We start from the raw sequence: 25,796 nt of genomic DNA, 5'->3' as shown, positions 1-25,796 counted from the left end.
AGTTACCTCTGCTGCAGAGGATAAGTTCATTAGAGTTACCAGCCAGAAATAGTCAATTTTAAAATTGTATCAACTGCCTTAAATTTGCTGGACCCCAGGAAGTGTAAATGGGATCCATAATAAATACAAATACAGAACTGCACCCCAGATTGCAGCCCAAATAAATGCTTCAAGTAACAGACGCCACTCAACATCAATTGTTCAGAAGAGACTGCGTGAATCAGACCTTCATGGTCGGATTGCTGCAAAGAAACCACTACTAAAAGACACCAATAAGAATAAGAGACTTGCTTGGGTCAAGAAACACGAGCAATGGACATTAGACCGGTGGAAATCTGTCTTTTAGTCTGATGTGTCCAGATTCAACTATGACAGGCAAAATGAGAAAAAAAAATCCAGAAAATCACATTGTAGGATTTTTAATGAATTTATTTGCAAATTATGGTGGAAAATAAGTATTTGGTCAATAACAAAAGTTTCTCAATACTTTATTATATACCCTTTGTTGACAATGACAGAGGTCAAACGTTTTCTGTAAGTCTTCACAAGGTTTTCATACACTGTTGCTGGTATTTTGGCCCATTCCTCCATGCAGATCTCCTCTAGAGCAGTGATGTTTTGGGGCTGTTGCTGGGCAACACGTACTTTCAATTCCCTCCAAAGGGGTTGAGATCTGGAGACTGGCTAGGCCACTCCAGGACCTTGAAATGCTTCTTATGAAGCCACTCCTTCGTTGCCCGGGCGGTGTGTTTGGGATCATTGTCATGCTGAAAGACCCAGCCACGTTTCATCTTCAATGCCCTTGCTGATGGAAGGAGGTTTTCACTCAAAATCTCACGATGCATGGCCCCATTCATTCTTTCCTTTACATGGATCAGTCGTCCTGGTCCCTTTGCAGAAAAACAGCCCCAAAGCATGATGTTTCCACCCCCATGCTTCACAGTAGGTATGGTGTTCTTTGGATGCAACTCAGCATTCTTTGTCCTCCAAACACGACGAGTTTAATTTTTACCTAAAAGTTATATTTTGGTTTCATCTGACCATATAACATTCTCCCAAACTTCTTCTGGATCATCCAAATGCTCTCTAGCAAACTTCAGACGGGCCTGGACATGTACTGGCTTAAGCAAGGGGACACGTCTGGCACTGCAGGATTTGAGTCCCTGGCGGCGTAGTGTGTTACTGATGGTAGGCTTTGTTACTTTGGTCCCAGCTCTCTGCAGGTCATTCACTAGGTCCCCCTGTGTGGTTCTGGGATTTTTGCTCACCTTGATCATTTTGATCAAATAAATTCATAAAAAATCCTACAATGTGATTTTTTTTTTTCATTTTGTCTGTCATAGTTGAAGTGTACCTATGATGAAAATTACAGGCCTCTCATCTTTTTAAATGGGAGAACTTGCACAATTGGTGGCTGACTAAATACTTTTTTGCCCCACTGTATGTGGATAGGGTGGTGCTCCCTCTGCTGTTTACTGAATTCCACGATCATCTCCTTTGTTTTGTTGACGTTGAGTGTGAGGTTATTTTCCAGACACCACACTCCGAGGGCCCTCATCTCCTCCCAGTAGGACGTCTCGTCGTTGTTGGTAATCAAGCTTACCACTGTGGTGTTGTCTGCAAACTTGATGATTGAGTTGGAGGCGTGTATGGCCACGCAGTCACTCCCTGTGCATGGCCACGCACAGGGAGTACAGGAGAGGGCTGAGAACGCACCCTTGTGGGACCCCAGTGTTGAGGATCAGTGGTGTGGAGATGTTGTTTCCTACCCTCCCCACCTGGGGGCGGCCCGTCATGAAGTCCAGGACCCAGTTGCACAGGGCGTGGTCGAGACCCAGAGCTTAATGACGAGTTTGGAGGGTACTATGATTTTAAATGCTGAGCTGTAGTCGATGAACAGCATTCTTACATAGGTATCCTCTTGTCCAGATGGGTTAGGGCAGTGTGATTGCGATTGCATCGTCTGTGGACCTATTGGGGCGGTAAGCAAATTGGAGTGGGTCTAGTGTGTCAGGTAGGGTGGAGGTGATATGATCCTTGACTAGTCTCTCAAAGCACTTAATGATGACAGAGGTGAGTGCTACGTGGCGGTAGTCATTTAGCTCAGTTAACTTAGCTTTCTTGGGAACTGGAACAATGGTGGCCCTCTTGAAGCATGTGGGAACAGCAGACTGGGATAAGGATTGATTGTATATGTCCGTAAACACACCAGCCAGCTGGTCTGCGCATGCTCTGAAGACGCGGCTTGGGATGCCGTCTGGACTGGCAGCCTTGCGAGGGTTAACACGTTTAAATGCTTTACTCACGTTGGCTGCGGTGAAGGAGAGCCAGCAGGTTTTGGTAGCAGACCGTGTCGTTGGCACTGTATTGTCCTCAAAACGAGCAAAGAAGTTGTTTTGTTTGTTTGGGAGCAGGACATTGTGGTCTGCGACGGGGCTGGTTTTCTTTTTGTAGTCCATGATTGATTGTAGACCCTGACACATACCTCTCGTGTCTGAGCCGTTGAATTGCGACTCTACTTTGTCTCTATACTGACGCTTAGCTTGTTTGATTGTTGTAGAAGTTGTAGAAACATCAGATGATCAATTGAAACAGGATGCACCAGAGCTCAACTTTGAGTCTCATAACAAAGGGTCTGAATACTGAATAGTATTTTTAATATATTTGCAAACAATTCTAAAAACCTGTTTTCGCTTTGTCATTATGGGGTATTGTGTGTAGATTGCTGACATTTTTTTTTTTAATCCATTTTAGAATAAGGCTGTAACGTGGGAAAAAAATCAAGGGATCTGAATACTTAACGAAGGCACTGTACACACACACACACACACACACACACAAAGGCAGGCTGTCCTTCACCTGAGCTCATTTTAAATGGCATTGTGTGTCGTCACAGCAGGAAACAAAATGCCAGGCCTCAGGAGAAAAAAAACTATGATGTACGTGATGACTCGTGGCTTTGTTCACACACGCACACACGTTCGACTTCAGACACAAACACATTTGTACAGACACACAATACAACAACTACAGTAGCTCTCTATACTTGCAGATGCCTGTGTACGTAGGTCAGCCCCGAAATTATTCATCTTATCAACTGTATACAAGAATTTACTCTGTTGTCTTATGAATTCAGCATTCTCTGTGTTGGTTTTGCCAATTCCCATTGGCACGCCTCTGAGAAGCAGTGGTTACATCATGTAGGACTGATATCCAATTGGAGGTTAACTTTACAGAAATACTATTGGTCAATAACTCAGGTTTGTATCCTATCATATTTTCAGAATGTTTGCACCAACTCAACCCTGTTTTCAGTCTATAACAAACAATGTATTGAGATCAATTTTATATTGAGTGATAAAATAAAATATACTGTATACAGTAGAGACTGATGCAGCCTAGGAGGTGAAGAATGTAGGGCATGCCTGTCTGTCTTAAGGCTTGTGATGTGTGTAAAGCGATATTCATCAATACTGTGTAGCGTACATACCACTCTGTAGGACACTTTGTGTGTGTGTGTGTGTTAAAGAGCTGCCCTCTCGCATAGAAAGGTCAGGTGTTATACACTTAAAAAGATAATCTGTGTTTGTGTGTGAGTGTGTGTCTCCGGCCTGCCTGCGTGTGTCAGCCTCTAATGATGAGGATGATGGAGGGACTCAAAGGAGGAGTGAGAGCCGGAGTTCTGGGGCGAGCACCCGGTGGGAGGCTAGGCGATTGGGGAGGGGTCTTTGAAGAAACTTGTAGGACGGCCGTCCATTAATATAAAAGATGTCCCATTTCAAAGTGCTTTATTCAAGCTCAGAGTACCGGCGCTCACAGAAGAGGACATGTCCACAGGAATGTTCCCTCTGTCAATTTGCAAGAAAGAAAGAAAGAGGGAAAAGGAATGGAGGAGAGGCGTGTATGTAAGGTGGGTGTGTGTGTGTGTGTGGGGGGGGGGGGGGGGGGGTGTTCCTGTGTGTCCCTGTGTGTCCACTGAGCTCCTTTTGCCTGCCAGCCAAGCGTCTCTGTTTCAGAAGTAATGCACCGTCTCAAAGCCACAAAAATACAGAAAAGAAAGACCGTCTGCGTCTCTTGTTACATGAAAGTGGTTTTATCCACACCGCCCGGCAGTATATCAGCCTTGAACTTGGCCGCTGGAGACTCTCACCCATCTCCTGTCTGCGTTTTATCAGAGAATGTTATAAACGAGGCTTTCTGATGATGAACTGATTTACCAGTGGCTATTCATTTTGTTTGGTCAGGAGTGTCTATGCATCACTAGGCAGGGAGGCTGAGACAGCAGTTCATGTCTCCATTTCTCTCTAGCTGACCTGTGTCTCAGTTTGTGTCTGAGTGAATGTCTCTGTTCACTACCAGTCAAAAGTTTAGACACACCTACTCATTCCAGGAGTTTTGTTTATTTTTACTATTTTCTACATTGTAGAATAATAGTGAAGACCTCAACACTATCAAATAACACTTGGAATCAGGAAGTAAAAAGTGTTTAAACAAATCAAAATATATTTTATATTTGATATTCTTCAAAATAGCCATCCTTTGTCTTGATGACAGCTTTGCACACTCTCTTGGCATTCTCTCAACCAGCTTCATGAGGTAGTCACCTGGAATGAATTTCAATTAGCAGGTGGAATATGTTGAATATCTTTCCTTCTTAATGCGTTTGAGCCAATCAGTTCTGTTGTGACAAGGTAGGGGTGGTATACAGAAGATAGCCCTATTTGGTAAAAGAGCTAGTCCATATTATGGCAAGAACAGCTCAAATAAGCAAAGAGAAACGACAGTCCATCATTACTTTAAGACATGAAGGTCAGTCAATCCGGTACATTTCAAGAGCTTTGAAAGTTTCTCCAGTGCAGTCGCAAAAACAATCAGGCGCTATGATGAAACTTGCTCTCATGAGGAACACCACAGGAAAGGAAGACCCAGAGTTACCTCTGCTGCAGAGCATAAGTTTCCAGCCCAGAAATTGAAGCCCAAATAAATGCTTCACAGAGTTAAAGTAACAGACACATCTCAACATCAACTGTTCTGAGGAGACTTGCTGCAAAGAAATCACTACTGAAGGACACCGATAATAAGAAGAGTATTGCTTGGACTTAGAAACATGAGCAATGGACATTAGACCGGTGGAAATTTGTCCTTTGGTCTGATGAGTTCAAATTTGAGATATTTGGTTCCAACCGCCGTGTCTTTGTGAGACGCAGAGTAGATGTACTCCGCATGTGTGGTTCCCACCATGAAGCATGGAGGAGGTGTGGGGGTGCTGGTGACACTGTCAGTGATTTATCTAGAATTCAAGGCACACCACAGCATTCTGCAGCGATACACCATCCCATCTGGTTTGAGCTTAGTCTCACTATCATTTGTTTTTCAACAGGACAATGACCCAACACACCTCCAGGCTGTGTAAGGGCTATTTGACCAATAAGGAGAGTGATGGAGTTCTGTGTCAGATGACCTGGCCTCCACAATCACCCGACTTCAACCCAATTGAGATGGTTTGGGATGAGTTGGATCTCAGAGTGAAGGAAAAGCAGCCATCAGGTGCTCAGCATATGTGGGAACTCTTTTAAGAGTGTTGGAAAAGCATTCCAGGTGAAGGTGGTGGAGAGAATGACGAGTGTGCAAAGCTGTAATCAAGGGAAAGGGTTGCTACTTTGAAGAATCACAAATATAAAATATTTGACTGGTACTTCGTTTCTCTGTGTTTCTCTCTGTGTGCGTTTGTCTGCATGTGCAAGTTTCTCACTGACTCTCTCGCTCTGTGTGTGTGTGTGTGTGTGTGTGTGTGTTTGAGACTAGAATTGTGTACAAGCAGTTCTGAGTATCATCATCACTTTTTAATATGAATTGTTAAGTTAATTCAATTATTTAGCAAAGTGTATTTTTTAAAGTTGGCACTGATTTCATAGGAGTCATCTGGTCTCTGTTTCAGGGGACGTCTGCCTGTATTCTGCCGTCTTGGCTGAGACATGATGGATTATTTCATCAGTTGAGAAGGGGTGCACTGTGATCTCTGTCTTAGGCTGGAATACGCCTTAGTCACAGTCTCTCACACACACAGACCGACCGCACCGGTGTGCACGCACACACTGAGAAGAAACGTGTGTGTGTGTGTGTGTGTGTGTGTGTGTGTGTGTGTGTGTGTGTGTGTGTGTGACGTCGGACAAGTAAAGATAGAGATAGCGAGTAGGCCCTTCTGAGTGAACATCTCATAATGAAGTGGGTAGAGTAGCAGGTCAGCAGTGGTCAAACGGAGACACAGATCTGTGCACACCATTAGGAACCCACAGTCCTATACAATACTCTACCGAAGAGTGCCCATAGTTGGTGTGGGGTTAGAACGGTTGGGCTTTGTGCTTGAGTGTGTGTTTGTATGTCAGCATGTATGTACAGTTTCTGAAACCAGGTTGACCTGGCCTAAGGTGCTCATTCAAGTTTCTCTCTCCCCTCATAACCCCTTCTTCTCTTCATCTGTCTATTGACCAGGGTCATCACTCTATCTGACAGGCACAGAAGGCTAGCTAATGACCACCTCTTATCTACACAAGCACACACACACACACAGTCCCCCGCCTCTGACCTGACAAGTCCTAAGCCGTCATTTCCTCATGTTGCTTCTTTTACAACACATTTCTCCCAGAAAGCCTTCCAACTCTGCCCCCCTCCATCCATCCGTCTCTCCCTCCCTCCATCTGGTTTGAATCTGCAGGCTACTGTGTCACAGATAGGTGTAGGGACTGGTGATTTCTCTTTAATTTCTCCTCCCTCCTCCCTCTCTTCCTTATCCTCCCTTCACAATGGCTCTGCTTGTTTGGGGACTTCATAAGGGACTGGAGAGGCTGTCAATGTGTGCTGTGCTGTGCAGTCTTATCATTAGGGTCTTGAGTTTTCCTGATCACTTGACTTCACCAGGAAAACCTTTGAACCCTAATTTATGAAGAGTGAGCTGTACCTTGTTGCGTAAGTGTCACAACCCTCTTTTGGGAGACCGATATCTCTTGATGAGTTCACACCATTTTCTCTAGATTGATGTAATACTCTGAAAATAGAGGCAGACACTTTATGAAACCTTTTCTATCTATTTACAATAGCTGTTATGTTGTTCAATGGATAATGTTCAATGAGTTTTCTATAAAACAGTCTCAAATAAAAATCGGAGTGCAGTTTACCTAAATTAGTTATGTTATTGTGTTATCTTTGTGAAATGCAGGCTGCATATAACCTCATCCCAAGGCTAGTGTTGGATATCAATGATTCAAGTTGGTCTTAGTGGGAGTGACCTTACTGAGTAAAGTATTTGTCATTTAAGTTGAGCAAATCACACAACTGTGAGGTGTGTTTCCAAGTGGAAGCAAGACATACAAGTTAGGGGGAAGGTGTTGTGGGAGATGATTGGTTGGTAGATTAAGCCAGGGAGGGGGTTTGAATAATCTCACCCGGGCGCCGGTGTAAGTGTTTTTTGCACGGGCTGAAAGTTGATTGCATTTGATTATGAACCGGGCTGCCTCCCAGGCATAAGCCCGGTGCCCCGCTCTGTCTGACGGTGAAGTTGGCTCAAAACAAAAGAGACGTAATTAAGCACGTTTAGTAATGAGTAGGATTCTGTTTTCCCATGCAAAAGTGATTGCTTATGATAACACTATCTGCCCTACCAATGAAAACTAGATTGAAAATTCAAAAATGTATTTTATACAGAATGGGTTGTATGTTTCTGGGCGATGCACCATGTTGCGTCGTTGACAACATGACCGAGCAGTACAGATTACTGTTCGATTTGAGGAGGGCGCTCCTCCCTCCCTGCCTTCACCCGGGCCAGATTAATCAAACCTCTTCATTGCCTATGCTCCCGATCTTTCTATTGGCTAACAAAGGCCAAGTTTGCCGTGTTGGTCCACCAGACTCTTTGCGCATTTGGGCGGAAGTGTCTGGGAACGAGACTAGACTGAATATACAGCTTTTATGCTGGGAAATAGGGTTGAACTGACATTGATAAATATCTGAGTGTCTATTGCGACTTGCCATTATAGGATTCATCTTTGTGTTTTTACCCAACACTCCCCCATTATTATCTGTGGTCTGTTGATAAAATACCTGCTTTCACTTATTCAATACTATAGAAAACCATTTCATAAGTAGTTTTAGGCTGAGCAATGTGGTACACATCCAGTACATGGATTTGATCACAAAATCCAAAAACCCTGTTCTTAGGTCAAGCTTTAAAGCGATATTGAAAGATTTCTCATTTTAGGTGGTTTATCTACTTTATCTACCCAGAGACAAACGAACTCATGGATACCATTATTATCATTAACATATCGTTATCGTAGCGCAATTGCTGGAAGTCTCCCGGTAGCTAGCTACTCTCATTAGCAAGGGAATAGACTTTCTAACTACTCCAAAACTTGGTGGTAGGTAATTTGGTCATCACAACATGGTATCTACCCGTGCGCTCACAGACACCATAATGGGACGGATACAACATTGCGATCCCCTATACATTTCTATGCGGCAATGGGGAAAGAATGAGGAAGTGGATAGAATCTTAATATTATCAGTGAAATAAAAAAATAAAAAAAATAATGATTGCTATGTTTAGCTTTGTAAGACTATAAATGACCAAGCACCCAATTTTGGAGTAATTAGAAGCAGGGGTTGGACCCGGTTCAGGCAATAGAAACAAAAACCGGAAAATAACGACATTTTTCAAGGATCAGAATCATAACCAGGAACAGAATCGTTATTTTTAAAGGTTGGAAACCAGTTAATAACGTTCTTTTACATTTTGGGGATCTTTTTCCAGTTCCACAAAAACACAATAAACCGCCTAGGCAAAGCCCTCTCTCTCTGTCAATCAGAAACTTCTTCCAGTGCCTGCCTTCCAGCTGAAAATCTTTGCAGTGTGTGTGTGTGTGTGTAGACTACCTGCCCCTCCCCCTCCGAAGCATAGCTCTAGCCTACTGACATTACAAGCGTGATTCAGAAGATAGGGAGAGAGATTTTTAATTGGAGAATAATGGTTTAACTTTTTCAATGCTAGTTAGGGATACTGGGAACACTAGGAATACTGTAGTTATCACATTTCACGTTGAATTTATTAGGTAAGACATTTTTAATTCTGGTGCCACTCTGCACACACAAGGTTCTTAGCTTGCGAGCTTCTCTGGCAATTCTGAAGTTCAAAGACATTCAACGTTCCTCCATTCAGGCCTAATTCAGATAATATATGTCATCACAAGATGCCCAGAGCTTCAAGCCAAGCCTCTTCCTTCTCGCTCTCGCCCCACCCACAAAATGTCATTTACATCTCATGCCCTACACTTGTTTTTCCATCACGCATGTTTAACAACTCATTGCGCTATAGCTTGCCCACTCCATAGCAAGCTGCTCTATCTGCACTGCTTGATTGTAGTTTAATGTCAAGCTAAATGTAAAACAAAATAAGATTTCAGAGGTTTAAAAAGTAACAGAAAAAAAAACAATATAAACCAGTACTTTTTTGGTGTTCAAACTGGTTCAGAGCTTTATTTTGCTGGTCGGAACAGTGGAATGGAACAAAAAAATATATTGTTCTGTTCAGAACAAAACAAATGGAAAAACATTTTTGTTCCAACCCCTGGTTAGGTCTATTCACCTGTATGTGAGAGGACCTGGATACTGTACCGGGAGACTTCCAGTAATTGCGCTATAATGCTTGCTATCTTCAATAATCTCCAAACTGCACGCCGAGACATACAAATTATATCCATGCGTTCCGACTCTGGGTAAGTAGATAAACGACCTAAATCTCAAAATCTTGCAGTATTCCCTTAACGCTGGACTGGTGCAAAGCTGACAGCTACACACTTTCTTTTTCTCTCTCTGCCTCTCTCTCTCCCTCTTTCTCAATTTCTACTACTCTCTCCTTCATCCATATTACTCTCTCTTTCCCCCTGCGTATGTAATAATGGACTATTTTCTTTGTTTTGTCTCCTGTTCAAGACGGAGGCAAGGGAGACCATCCCCAGGATGCTGGCAGAGCTGGACCTGGGCAGGACAGAGAAGTGTGTGAGGGTCAACTCAGTGTCCAGCGGCCTGGCGAATGCTGACCTACAGGTCATCCTGCAGGCCGAGGTTCTGCCTCCAGCCCTGATGCTGCCCAAGGTGGAGGACGCAGCGGAGGTGCAATGGGTATGTGTCTTTTATGTGTGTGCGTGTGGAGGTTTTTGCTTCATGATTGATTGCCTGAGACCTAAGACTTGCGTTAGCTCCCAGCGCTAACAGTAAGACTTTGGCTCAGTGAGCTAACACAGTCTTGTAGTGTGCAGTCTGTGTCAAACCCAGTTTGACACATCGGTGCAGTGACTTGGATTCCATCACTTGCCGTCTGCTGCTAGAGTTGATGCGGCGAGATTGGTGGAGGGCAATGTTCCCTCTAAACTGCGTGTGTATGTGCGCGCAGTAGCCCAGAAACTGCCACGCAGCTCCCCTGGGACTGCCACAGAGAAATATCAGCCCACAGAGAGAAGCACGAGATTTAACTTCACTAGACTTTCTGGAGCAGTGGTCACAAATCAGTCGATCTCGACAAACATTCTGTAAAAAACTGTTGGTGGTATGTGCCCCTGATTCAGCTGCTCTGCACTCCGGGGAGACAAACTGTTGCCATTTTGAACCATTTCATGTGTCTGAAAGTACAAACTGCCTTCCCGGTGAGCCCAAAGAGCAAATCAAGTGTGCTATAGGCTTACCCCTGGCCAATCGGATGGCTTAGATCACCATGTCTGCAGTAATGTAGCAGGCATAAAAGAAAGCTACACCAAAGATGATACTGTGAGATTCCAAAACGTTTAAAACCATGACTAGGAGTGAGACTGTCAACGAATACAGCAAAGAGATGCTGTTTTTATGAACGAGTTCATGTTTAAGTTCTAACTAGCACTGTCAACACTTTGTATTCAACACTTTCATAAGCTGTAAAATGCGTGTTGTATTTCCACTCAGCGCTACAACAAGCACCCCAGCAGTAATGAATGGTATGAAAGTGTATCTATAGGCTTGCGTTGTTGTTTTTGTTATTATTAGTGGCTTGGGTCTTTTTTTAATATGGAGGAATATTTCACTTTCTCTGTTCTCAGGAGTAACAACATTCAATTGTCCATGAGGCAGAAATAATGAAGTGCGACTCAAATTACGCAATCAGCTGGAAGTCCATGTCCTTTTTTGGTCAGTGGAGGAAAGGGAGAGCGGAGTGATATTGATAGGCAGACCCTCAGTCAGCTGTTCTCTCCCTCTGCTGAGACTGACCATCAGATGCAGGCACCATCAGCCCAGTAAAATAAAAAGTCAATTATTTAAATGTATGCTCACTCAGCTGTGCCTCACAAGTAATACAACAATGGATCTATTACCGGTGTGATCATATAGCTCATTTTGAAATATTTCTTTTTTTTAAATTGCCTGAAAAACAATGCATTCATTGGCAGTGAAATTAAAGCAAAGCCAGTATGCAGTGATAATGTATTGGACCTATAGCTTACTGCTCAAACCTCATTGCTACAGTTCTGTTTTAAATTGGTTAATGTTGCGTAGGCTTATGTTTTTTAAGTCATGTTAAAAAAATCTGAGCGATAGATCTCTGCTTGCATTTTGACCCCGTGGTCTTGACCCAGAAAAGGTTGGTACCCACCGTTCTGGAGTTTTCCCTGTTAACACTATCAACGTTTCCCTTTACTTTGGCAATTGTGATTGAATCAAAGCAATATCAGCCACTTTCAATGCAACATACCGAAAAACAAAACAAACTATGCAAGAGATTTTTTTCTTAATTGGACTGTGTTAACAGCTTGAGCGGTCGTGAATGGATGCGCTTGTTTTGTTTCTATCCTTTGCTAGTTAGTGAGTTATTAGCCAAGTTGTAGATAATTTGGGGAGTGATGGCTTCTTACAAGAGCACAAAACATGTACATTTTGAGACATCTTTGTAAAGTGAGTCAGGTAAAGAGCTTGTTTTCTTAACGGTGCAGTGTTGTATATTGAGACAGGCTTGAATAAGCTAAGTAGCCAATAGGCTGGGGGTAGCATGATTTGTCTGATTCTCTGCAATAATGGTATAGGAATGATAATGCATTTCATTTTGTAAAGTGGTTTCTTGCATCAAACACAACATTTTCAGTCGCCTCCTTGTCTGAAGGACAAGTGGATAAACAGATTAATGTTTTTTTCCTCAAAAGTTTAATGGAATGTAGACCTACATTGAACACCCCATATTTGCTGCTACTGTAGGCTGAATAATAGAACAGCTATTTCTATGTTAAAATGTTATGGGATGCATTTTCTCCGTTGTTTTTGAATGTAGGCCTCTACACTATGATTAAATAGCAGAGGTGGGACCAGGTCATTGTTTTACAAGTTCCAAGTCAAGTCCCAAGTCAAGACAGGCAAGTCGTAGTCAAGTCTCAAGTCCTAAACTTTGAGTTTCGAGTCCTAAACAAGCCATAATGTTCTCTTCACCAAATGTAATACCATTTCATATTTTTAACAAGAGTAATAGTTAGTATATTACATTTACACATCATGAATGCTTAAAAAAATATATAGTGTGGCAAAAAAGTATTTAGTCAGCCACCAATTGTGCAAGTTCTCCCACTTAAAAAGATGAGAGAGGCCTGTAATTTTCATCATAGGTATACTTCAACTATGACAGACGAAATGAGAATAAAAATTCAGAAAATCACATTGTAGGATTTTTTATTAATTTATTTGCAAATTATGGTGGAAAATAAGTATTTGGTCAATAACAAAAGTTTATCTCAATCCTTTGTTATATACTCTTTGTTGGCAATGACAGAGGTCAAACGTTTTCTGATCTTGCGTGGAGCCCCAGATCAAGGGAGATTATCAGTGGTCTTGTATGTCTTCCATTTCCTAATAATTGCTCCCACAGTTGATTTATTTCTTCAAACCAAGCTGCTTACTTATTGCAGATTCAGTCTTCCCAGCCTGGTGCAGGTCTACAATTTTGTTTCTGGTGTCCTTTGACAGCTCTTTGGTCTTGGCCATAGTGGAGTTGGAGTGTGACTGTTTGAGGTTGTGGACAGGTGTCTTTTATACTGATAACAAGTTCAAACAGGTGCCATTAATACAGGTAATGAGTGAAGGACAGAGGAGTCTCTTAAAGAAGGTCTGTGAGAGCCAGAAATCTTGCTTGTTTGTAGGTGACCAAATACTTATTTTCCACCATAATTTGCAAATAAATTCATTAAAAATCCTATAATGTGATTTTCTGGATTTTTTTTCTCATTTTGTCTGTCATAGTTGAAGTGTACCTATGATGAAAATTACAGGCCTCTCATCTTTTTAAGTGGGAGAACTTGCACAATTGGTGGCTGACTAAATACTTTTTTGCCCCACTGTATATATTTATTACTTGCCACATAAACTTGATTTCCATGGAAACACATGGGTAGCCATGAGAAAAAAAAACTCTACTAAAAACTTGACTGTCGAGGATCACTATGGGGCACAATCGGGCGATGTAGGCATGTACACAATCGCCCAACCTTAACACACACACCCTCTCTATGTGTGGTTACAGTAGGCTAACGAATGTCAATGGTTTCAGGAACAGCAATAACATCAGGCAGAATTTAGGCTACCAACTGCCTAGTCAGTTGTAGCTCAATCTTGGGTGCAATGATCACATTCCTGCACTGACTGACTGTGTGGAGGCTCATTGATTTAATGTTACGTTAGCCTACATGCTACACTAGCTAAGTTATGTATAGCTGTCGGCTATATTAGCCACGACTTACCATTCTTTGTGCAGCTTCAAATGTCGAACATAATTGGAAATTGTTGTGCCTCCGTCTGTAATTTTCTTCCCAAATGTTTTGCAGGTTGCAATCCGTTTTTTGTTGACTACAGCGTAGTCTTTATATCCGCAAATAATAATTTGGGGTATCATCATCGGAATTCACGCACCGACGTTCCTCTGCACTGCCACGCGCAACTTTTTCTCAGCTGCGCTGCACACTTTTTTATATAGCTTCATTTTTAATATTTGGGCTTGGGGAGGGTATCAAGTCAGTTCGAGTCAAAAGGCTCAAGTCCAAGTTATGTCACAAGTCATTGGTGTTAAAGTCAGTCGAGTTGCAAGTCATCATATTTGTGACTCGAGTCTGACTCGAGTCCACACCGCTGTTAAATAGCCACAGTAGCCAACATGGCCACTGTTAAAACTGTAGCTTAAAGCGTTTACAGTCTGTGTTCACAGTAAACTCACCATGGAAGTCGCACAGAATCTTGCACAGAACATTGGTGGAGGGGGGATGAATTGTAATAGAGGTGGTTCAGTTTCTAAACCTTGTCTGGGAGCTGAAGACTTGCATTTACTCTCTCAACCATTGCCTAGGCTTAAGCTCAACATTCTTGTGCCACTCCCACGACCCGTGTTGAAAACTCAGATCACATATTGTTCAACATCTTGCGCAATGGAAGCAAAAAATAGGAGAAGTGAGAAACTAAAAATACTTAAAACATTTCTGCCTTCTTCCCTCCCCCTCTGTCTTTAAAGCACACAGCGGCCCTCATGGACAAACCCAATGCAGTAAGAGGAAACCACAGGAATCTTCAAAGTAATAACAACAAACTTTGCCATTTCTCCATCAAGCGAGGGGAATTGATCCCTGTGGCAGGGCCCAGGGAGAAGCCCAGTGTTGCTCTTGGCACTCGGTAAAAAAACAGATGACATTTCTTTAGCTGGGGCTTTAGAGGTTCCATAGATGTCTGAGCGAGCGCAACTTTGACTTGCTCTACCCACTGTGGAATTTGGGGAAATTAGAGAGCACTTATTGAACTAATGAGTTGAGATGCCATGTGTTATATCATATTATGATATAAGATGGTATATATCCGTATATAAGACAGTTATTAATAAAATCATAATTAACATAAGAAAGGGGCCATTATAGTTTCTGAACTGAACATACAGAATTTTTAATCGGAGTTCCCAATTTGACATCTTTCTTGTTTGTTAAATGAGAATGGATGTTAGTCATTGAACGGTGTGTGTGTGTGTGTGTGTGTGTGTGTGTGTGTGTGTGTGTGTGTCAGTGAGGGAGTGCATGACTTTGTGTCTACACTTTCACTTTCTTTGGCCCCGCTGAATGGATACCTCAGTCTGTCCCGTCAGCTCTAGGCCCTGCGCCACTCCAGACATACGTCAACCATGGGAGACAACGAGCTCGTGGTTCCAGTTCCGTTGGCATGCATTGAAACGTATAATCATAATGATACATACAAAACCAGGTAGCTATTACTTTTTCCAAAGTCAAGACAGAACTTAATTTATTGATAAGACGGATAGCAGAATTTACCATCCATTGAGTTAGACAACCAATACTTCCATGTTAATCGCCCCAAGCTACACAGTAATAATCAATTAGCTGATATAGCAACTATTGAATCTAAAACAGGGCGAATTACTATCAGAACCAAAATTAATCAAAGTTTATCCCACTTCTATAAAGAATTGTACACTGCAGATTGTAAATCCACACCAAGCCAGCCCTTACGAAAATGAATTTGTTGCTGCAAACTAAATAGTGAGCCATGAAATGTTGGTGAATCGGCGGCAAACCTTTGACAGCAATAACAGTTTGCCAGAGTTTTTTTTCTGTCAGAAAATTATCTTAGGATTCAGTTTGAATATGTGCCAAACATGGGGCAACAAGTTCATGACCAATCAAGGAGATAAGAAACATCTGTTTGAAAATGGAAACCAAGCTATCTAGGTAGCTAGCTACCTACCAAAGTTGTCCGGTGAGTGTCTAACTTAATTAAACTTCTTCATAAACGTTCACATTTTATTAGCTCAATGGTTGCTAAATAGCAAAGTCATGTTTTAATGGGATAGAGTGAAACACATTTTGTTGATACCAGTTTCAATCTATCAGTGCCACTGACTGACTGGCTAGCGCTTAGCTAGCTAATGTTATATATAATTTTTGCACAATTCATGTGATAGTTAGCTAGCTAGCTAACTAATGATTTTCCTAAACATTTTTTTTAGGTGAATACGTTGCTGTTTTTTAATACCAATATGCTAGTGTCATGGTTCAGTAACATGTTAGCTAGAACAACAGCTAAGGTTGGTAGCTAGCTAGCAACACTATGAGTTTATTTGACATCAAAGAAAAATGTCACTTTTGCAGATGGATACCCTCCCCTTACCCATGGTGTTGGAAGAGGCTGTACTGGGATGAGGATGCATCAACACCCTGGAAATATGTTTGTGGTGCACTCAGTCATAAAACTTTTTTGAGTGATAAATGAGTGTGTTGTCTTCAAGATTGAAAAGGTAAGTAAATCTATTTATTATTCTCATAAATGTAGCCCATACAGTAGCTTGGCATTTTTCCTATTTTGTTGCCTGGAATTAAAATACATTTTTGGGGTGTTTGTAACATTTGATATTCACAACATGCCTACCACTTCGAAGATGCAAAATATTTTTGATTGTGAAACAAACAAGAAATGAGACCAAAAAAACTGAAAACTTGAGCGTGCATAACTATTCACCCCCCCTAAAGTCAATACTTTGTAGAGCCACCTTTTGCAGCAATTACAGCTGCAAGTCTCTTGGGGTATAAGCTTGGCACATCTCACCACTGGGATTTTTTTCCACATTCTTCAAGGCAAAACTGCTCCAGCTCCTTCAAGTTGGATGGGTTCCGCTGGTGTACAGCAATCTTTAAGTCAAACCACAGATTCTCAATTGGATTGAGGTCTGGGCTTTGACTAGGCCATTCCAAGATGTTTAAATGTTTCCCCTTAAACCACTCGACTGTTGCTTTAGCAGTATGCTTAGGGTCATTGTCTTGCTGGAAGGTGAACCTCCGTCCCAGTCTCAATTCTCTGGAAGACTGAAACAAGTTTCCCTCAAGACTTTCTCTGTATTTAGCGCCATCCATCATTCCTTCAATTCTGACCAGTTTCCTAGTGCCTGCCAATGAAAAACATCCCCACAGCATGATGCTGCCACCACCATGGATGGTGTTCTCGGGGTGATGGCCAAAGAGCCCAATTTTAGTCTCATCTGACCAGAGTACCTTCGTGTTTGCTTATTTTTTTCTTTAAGCAATTGTTTTTTCTGGCCACTCTTCCGTAAAGCCCAGCTCTGTGGAGTGTACGGCTTATAGTGGTCCTATGGACAAGATACTCCAATCTCCACTGTGGAGCTTTGTAGTTCCTTTAGGGTTATCTTTGGTCTTTTTGTTGCCTCTCTGATTAATGCCCTCCTTGACTGGTCCGTGAGTTTTGGTGGACGGCCCTCTCTTGGCAGGTTTGTTATATATTCTTTTCATTTTTTTATAATTTATTTATTGGTGTTCCGTGGGAAGTTCAACGTTTCAGATATTTTTTTATAACCCAACCCTGATCTGTACTACTCCACAACTTTGTCCCTGACCTGTTTGCAGAGCTCCTTGGTCTTCATGGTGCCGCTTGCTTGGTGGTGCCCCTTGCTTAGTGGTGTTGTTGCAACTCTGGGGCCTTTCAGAACAGCTGTGTATATATACTGAGATCATGTGACAGATCATGTGACACTTAGATTGCACAGAGGTGGACTTTTATTTAACTAGTTATGCGACTTCTGAAGGTAATTGGTTGCACCAGATCTTATTTAGGGGCTTCATAGCAAAGGGGATGAATACGTATGCACATACCACTTTCCTGTTTGTTTGTTTTTTATTTATTTTTATTTTAAAAAGTAATTTTTTTCATTTCACTTCACCAATTTGGACTATTTTGTGTATGTCCTTTACATGAAATCCAAATAAAAATCTATTTAAATTACAGGTTGTGATACAGCAAAATAGGAAAAACGCCAAGGGGATGAATACTTTTGCAAGGCACTGTACATTCACTCTTTGGAACAATAAGATCTTTCATTTTTTTAAACAAGTAGTTAGCTCATCTTGATCATGTGTTGTTCCTTCTCTCTTTCCAGGCAAAAAGACAGATTGATGCCTTCAATCAAACTGAGGACAGATAAATATGAGTGCACCAGACAGGTCAAGGCTTATTGTATGCATGTCTTTGAGATGTAAGTTATACTATAAAAACATGTTGGGTTGTTTGGATGATCCAATAGCTATGTTGCAGGCATTGGGTCAATAGTTGGGATGTTTTCTGTAAATACAGCAAGGTTAGGTTTTTGGTGCTGGCTTATTAAGTTTGGGGTATGGATTTTTGACCCAGCCAGTGGTTTAATTCTCCCGCCACCAGCGTGTAAAGTCTTGCAAGTATTTCAGTTCTAGCTAGCACGTCTGAATGCATATGTAGTTATATAAAATATATAGGTTTTTAAATATATTTTCCTTCATTATTTTTCCCTGACCCCACTCTCCCCCAATTTGAATAAACTAATGGACAACAACACTTAGGCATCTTATTCTTCTAACTTATACATACTTTTTCAGATATATATTTTACAATCATTTTTTGTTTATTTTTTGTCCCATCCTTCAAGTACCCTCAACCTCTCCCATCTATCTCTGAATACCAACCAGCTTTGATTTCTATTTGCCATATATTTTCCAACTGTGCTGTTTCACAAAAGTTTTTAACTTCTTGAATCTACTTGAGACGCACATGTCCCAAGTAGGCACCTGGAAATGCAAATGCGCTACGCTAAATGCTAAATGTACTCGTTAAAACTCAAACCTTGATCAAAATTCACAAGCAGGGTATTAAATTAAAGCTACACTCGTTGTGAACCTAGCCAGCAAGTCAGATTTTTAAAATGCTTTTCGGCGAAAGCATCAGAAGCTATTATCTGATAGCATGCACCCCCCAAAATGCCAGCTCGACACGTAAACAACAGATTTTGCGATAGACGGCGCTACCCAAAACGCAGAAATAAAATATAAAACATTCATTACCTTAGACGAGCTTCTTTCTTGGCACTCCTATATGCCCCATAAACATCACTATTGGGTCTTTTTTTCGTTTAAATCGGTCCATATATACCCAAAATAGCTTTGTATAGAAGTAGTGTCATTCAGAAAAATTCATCGTTTTTAAACGCTGCGTAATTTTTTAAAATTAAAAAAGTCGACGATAAACTTTCACAAAACACTTCGAAATCCTTTTGTAATCCAACTTTAGGTATTAGTAAACGTTTATAATCTATCAAAACGATTACAGGGCGATGTCTCTTCAATAGGTCCTCACTTCAAAAACAATGCAATCTGATCTCTCCTTGAACTGCATCCGGGTGAAGACTGGAAAACTTGGGGTCAGACAGATGGATTTTCCAACAATTAATTCGATTGAAAATTAGTACAATGGCGCCATCGTGCGGAATTTGTATGAAGTGCAGGCAAATTTCCATTAAATTCTGTTCTCCTTTAACAACTGGTGGAAGTGACTTATGGAAATTATTTTTTGCTTTCAGAGAGCAGTTTTTCTTGCGTTTTTCAATGAAACACACGCTCTGTTATAGTCACAGCCGTGATTTAACCAGTTTTATAAACTTCAGAGTGTTTTCTATCCACACATACTAATCATATGCATATACTATATTCCTGGCATGAGTAGCAGGACGCTGAAAAGTTGCGCGATTTTTAACAGAATTTTCAAAAAAGGTGGGGGTAGATTTAACAGGTTTAACCTATATACATTTTACGTTAACAGTATATTTTACATTAGTTATCTTGTTAATTTTAGTCCTACCCTTCAGCTCCATTCAACCCTTCCCATCTCTGAACACCATCCATATATTTTTCAACTGTGCTGTGATGTTTCACAAAAGTTCTGAACCTTTCTATTCTCATAGTTTGTTAAGATTGTAAATGAAAGATAAATTGTTTTGCTCAGAGTATTATTATATTATTGATCGATTGACTATGACTTTTCATTCACCCAGTAGTGCTATTTACAGAGTTAGCTCCAGGTAAATGTTGCAATTATTGAGCCATTAATGAACCTGCGACCAAAAGCAAGCTACATATGGACAGTACCAAAATAAATGATCTAAGGATTCTGTCTCTTCGCAGTAAAATCTATTCTATTGGTTGCAATCATTTTTTTATCATTTAAATTTAAAAACTATGGCGCCGTTTTGTGTATCAGTTCATTAACCATGTGCCATGAAATCGGTACATCAAACATTTCTTTCCAACTATTTTGCAATCTATATGGCACAGCTGTCAATGTTTTGGTCCTCAAATTAAACTGGTATACTTTTTTATTTATCACAATTTCCGTTACCCAATTTTGGTCTTTAATGCAGGGCCAACAGACACTTTACTTTCCTACCCTTCCACTTGCCTCTTGCATTTTTTGCAGTAATGCTGCAATTAGTTGCTTGTAATTTTTGGTAGAACAGACATTTTGTAACGGCAGATCTCCTCTTCATCTGAAGAGGAGTAAGGATCGGACCAAGATGCAGCGTGGTAAGTGTCCATAATGTTTTTAATACAGACAAATGAACACTCGAACAAAAACAATAAACGATAACGTGAAATCTACAACAACCGAAACAGTACCGTGTGGCGACAAACACACACACGGAAACAAACACCCACAACCCAACAGTGAAACCCAGGCTACCTAAGTATGATTCTCAATCAGAGACAACTAACGACACCTGCCTCTGATTGAGAACCATACTAGGCCGAAACAGAAACCAAACATAGAAAAACAAACATAGACTGCCCACCCCAACTCACGCCCTGACCATACTAAATAAAGACAAAACAAAGGAAATAAAGGTCAGAACGTGACACATTTCCATATATTTTATGTTAGCTGCATGTGTGACAACTCCACCAGTCCTATTTATGACATCATTTGCAAAGATTATTTACAAAGAAAATCTAAAATGTATGTATTTTTTATCAATTAGTAGATTAACTATAATATTTGTAATACTTATTTATTTTCTGGTAGATTAAACTGAAATTGCAACCAATTATCTATGGCTGTTTTAACCTTTCTGATCTCCCCATCCCGGATCCGGGTTCGTGAATACAGACTCAAGCTCATTACCATAACGCAACGTTAACTATTCATGAAAATCGCAAATGAAATGAAATAAATATGCTAGCTCTCAAGCTTAGCCTTTTGTTAACAACACTGTCATCTCAGATTTTCAAAATATGCTTCTCAACCATTGCAAAACAAGCATTTGTGTAACAGTATTGATGGCTAACGTAGCATTTAGCATTAGCATTCAGCTGGCAACATTTACACAAAAAAACAGAAAAGCATTCAAAAAAATCATTTACCTTTGAAGAACTTCAGATGTTTTCAATGAGGAGACTCTCAGATAGCAAATGTTCAGTTTTTCCTGAAAGATTATTTGTTTAGGACAAATCGCTCCGTTTTCTGCGTCACGTTTAGCTATGAAAAAACCCCTGTATCCAGGATTGTGTAAATCTATCAGCAAGCTCATTAGCATAACACAACGTTAACTATTTATGAAAATCGCAAATGAAATGAAATAAATATGCCATCTCTCAAGCTTAGCCTTTTGTAAACAACACTGTCATCTCAGATTTTCAAAATATGCTTCTCAACCATAGGAAAACAATAATTTGTGTAAAAGTAGCTAGCTAGAGTTAGCATTTCGCGTTAGCATTTAGCGTTAGCATTAGCGTTAGCATCCAGCACGCAACATTAACAAAAACATAAAAGCCTTCAAATAAAATCATTTACCTTTGAAGAACTTCTGATGTTTTCAATGAGGATACTCTCAGTTAGATAGCAGATGCTCAGTTTTTCCAAAAAGATTCCTTGTGTATTAGAAATAGCTCCGTTTTATACATCACATTTGGCTACCAAAAAAAATCCATAAATTCAGTCCTCAAAACGCAAACTTTTTTCCAAATTAACTCCATAATATCGACTGAAAACATGGCAAACGTTGTTTAAAATCAATCATCAAGGTGTTTTTCACATATCTCTTCATTGATACATCGTTCTTGGACACATGCTTTCTCCCCTGAATCAAATGGTAAAGTAGAAGCAGCTGGCAATTGCGCACCGAATTCGACGCAGGACACCAGGCGGACACTTGGAAAATGTAGTCTCTTATGGTCAATCTTCCAATGATATGCCTACAAATACGTCACAATGCTGCTAAGACCTTGGGCGAACGACAGAAAGTGTAGGCTCATTCCTTGCGCAATCACAGCCATATAAGGAGAGAATGGAAAACAGAGCTTCAGAAATTCTGCTAATTCCTGGGTGATGCATCATCTTGGTTTCGCCTGTAGAATGAGTTCTGGGGCACTTACAGACAAAATCTTTGCAGATTCTGAAACTTCAGAGTGTTTTCTTTCCAAAACTGTCAAGAATATGCATAGTCGAGCATCTTTTCGTGACAAAATATCGCGCTTAAAACGGGAACGTTTTTTATCCAAAAATGAAATAGCGCCCCTAGAGCTCTAACTGGTTAAAAATAGAGATATTTTGAAAAGGATTATTTAATTTTCAAATAACCGAAAGTGAGAGTTTGTAGTCAGAATAAAGGGACATTTTTGAACATATGGTTTACTAATTACATTACTAATCTGCTAGAGAACCAATTTGGATTTAAGTAAAACTTTTGTATGACTGAAGCCAAACATAGTGAGTCTAATTCTTTCATATTTAATCATTTCTACCATCCGAATTCATATTCATCACATTAATTGGCCGTTTAATTTTGTCTGGCTTACCGTTCAAAATAAATGTAATATGTTTTGCTCATATAATTTAAAAAACAAGTTGCTCAGTGTAGCCAAGGCCATAATCAAATAGGTAAACTGAGAGAGTTAATCAAGGTAATATTTCCACAAAAATGACAGGTGTTTTCATTTCTATGGTAGCAAGATCTTATCTATTTTTATTGTCTTTCTATTAAAATGTATTGTAGTGAGATCATTTCTTTCTTTCGGGATATCAATACCCTGAATGCCCCCTTCACCGTCAGACCATTTTATTGGTAAACTACACGGTAATGTAAATGTTTTTTATTTTTTATGATCCAATATATAACTTATAACTTATAATTTGGTTGTAATCCAGAGAGGTTAGATAAAGTACCTAGATCCTCTCTGAGGCTGTGGAGTGAGCCGTATTGTGGATTTAAAAGAATGCGTAACTCATCAGTGTACAATGACACCTTTGGTTTTAAGCCCTGGATTTCTAGCCCCTTGATATTATTGGTTGATCTGATTTTAATAGCTAACATTTTGATGACCATAATAAATAGATATGCTGATAGTGGACAACCTTGTTTTACTCCTCTTGACAGTTAAATACTTTCTGAGAAGTAGCCATTATTTACTATTTTACACCTGGGGTTACTATACATAACTTTAACCCATTGTTTAAAAGATTCTCCACAATTTTAAATATTCCAGGCATTTACCTATAAATTCCAGTGGTACTTTATCAAAAGCCTTTTCAAAGTCAGCTATGAATACCAGGCATGGTTTCCCAGATTTTTCATAGTGTTCTATTGTTTCCAGTACTTCTCTTGTATTGTCTCCAATGTATCGTCCATGTAAAAAAAACTGTCAGATTCGGGATGAATAATATCCGACAATACTTTTTTATATTTTTTATTATATGCGCTATGCATTTTGCTAGAATGTTTGCATCACAACACAGAGGGGCATCCAATTTTTTAAATGGATTGGATTTTTATATTTCCCGCTTGGGTGTTTCAGTAATAATGAAATCAGACCTGGTTGAGTATCTGATAATCTACCTATGAGTGGTTAAAACATGCTAATAACGGTCCTCTGAGTACATCAAAAAAGGTTTGGTGTACCTCAACTTCTCTACCATCCAGCCCTGTCTGGAATAAAACCCTTTCATGAGAAAAATACTCATTCTGATTGGCTGGGCCTGACTCCCCAGTGGATGGACCTGGCTGTCAAGTGGGTGGGCCTATGCCCTCCAAAGGCTGCACCCCTGCCCAGTCATATGCTTCCATAGATAAGGGCCTAATGAATCCATTTCAATTGACTGATTTCCTTATATGAAGGAAATCATTGAAATTGTTGAATGTTGCGTTTTTATTTTTGTCAGCATATAAATAAATTATCTGGGTTCCCAAAATACTGATCTCCATAATATAAGCAACTTTTTGAAAGCTAATTTTCTCAGCTAGCCGTTACCAGAATCTGAACCATCCTTTAACTGGAACAGAATATGGAAGTATCCCTTACCAAAAATACAGGCTTCTGGCAAACTGTTGTGGCAAACCTTTGGCCAATTTGCCAAAAATGTCCAGCAAGGTCATATTTTCACATGCAAATTAAACTCAGCAAATAAATAAATGTCCTCTCACTGTTTATTTTCAGCAAACTTAGCATGCGTAAATATTTGTATGAACATAACATGATTCAGTAACTGAGACACAAACTGTACAAGTTCCACAGACGTGTGAATAACAGAAATGGAATGATGTGTCCCTGAACAAAGGGGGGGGTCACAATCAAAAGTAACTGTCAGTATCTGGTGTGGCCACCAGCTGCATTAAGTACTGCAGTGCATCTCCTCATAGACTGCAACAGATTTGCCAGTTCTTGCTGTGAGATGTTACCCCACTTTTCCACCAAGGCACCTGCAAGTTCCCTGACATTTCTGGGGGGAATGGCCCTAGCCCTCACCCTCCGATCCAACAGGTCACAGACATGCTCAATGGAATTGAGATCCTGGTTCTTCACTGGCCATGGCAGAACACTGACATTCCTGTCTTGCAGGAAATTATGCATAGAACAAGCAGTATGGCTGGTGGCATTGTCATGCTGAAGGGTCATGTCAGGATGAGCCTGCAGGAAGGGTACCACATAGTGTTGAGATTGCCTGCAATGACAACAAGCTCAGTCCGATGATGCTATGACACACCGCCCCAGACCATGACGGGCCCTCCACCTCCAAATTGATCCCGCTCCTGATTACAGGCCTCGGTGTACCGCTCATTCCTTCGACGATAAACGTTTAATCCGACCATCACCCCTGGTGAGACAAAACCGTGACCATTCAGTGAAGAGCACTTTTTGCCAGTCCTGTCTGGTCCAGCGACGGTGGGTTTGTGCCCATAGGTGACGTTGTTGCCTTGTGATGTCTGGTGAGGACCTGCCTTACAACAGGCCTACAAGCCATCAGTCCAGCCTCTCTCAGCCTATTGCGGACAGTCTGAGCACTGATGGAGGGATTGTGCATTCCTGGTGTAACTAGGGCAGTTGTTGTTGCCATCCTGTAGCTGTCCCGCAGGTGTGATGTTCGGATGTACCAATCCTGTGCAGGTATTGTTAAACAGTGTCTACCTGATGGCTCTTTGTGTATTTCTCGCGCAAAAGACAGAGGTAGCCATTTTTCCACCCGGTCCTACTGAAAAAAGCTCTGTCCCGGTTGATATATTATCGAATAGATATTTGAAAAACACCTTGATTATAAACAACGTTTGCCGTGTTTGTCGTTATTATGGAGCTAATTTGGAATATTTTTCGGCGTTGTCGCGACAGCAATTTCCGGTCGTTTTCTTAGTCAAACGTGAAGAACTAACGGAGCTATTTTTGGCTACAAAAATCATTTTTCTTGAATAAAGGAACATTTGCTATATAACTGGGAGTCTCGTGAGTGAAAACATCCGAAGCTCATCAAAGGTAAACGATTTAATATGATTGCTTTTCTGATTTTCGTTACCAGATTTCCTGCTGCTAGCTGGGCATAATGCTAGGCTATCGATAAACTTACACAAATGCTTGTCTTGCTTTGGCTGTAAAGCATATTTTCAAAATCTGAGATGA

At 40.6% G+C, this 25,796-nt stretch overlaps 1 protein-coding gene across 1 annotated transcript in view; it reads left to right on the top strand.

Annotated features, from left to right (window-relative positions):
• The window catches only part of clybl (citrate lyase beta like), a 197,818-nt gene that overhangs the window by 108,261 nt on the left and 63,761 nt on the right, over positions 1 to 25,796 (top strand). The window contains exon 3 of the mRNA XM_021596826.2: positions 9,985 to 10,173. Coding sequence (XP_021452501.2) covers positions 9,985 to 10,173 — 189 coding nt within the window. The remainder of the gene's footprint in view (positions 1 to 9,984; positions 10,174 to 25,796) is intronic.

The sequence above is a fragment of the Oncorhynchus mykiss genome, chromosome 3, assembly GCF_013265735.2.
Source record: "Oncorhynchus mykiss isolate Arlee chromosome 3, USDA_OmykA_1.1, whole genome shotgun sequence".
Lineage (NCBI taxonomy): Eukaryota > Metazoa > Chordata > Actinopteri > Salmoniformes > Salmonidae > Oncorhynchus > Oncorhynchus mykiss.
This window is presented reverse-complemented; position numbering and strand designations above follow the sequence as displayed.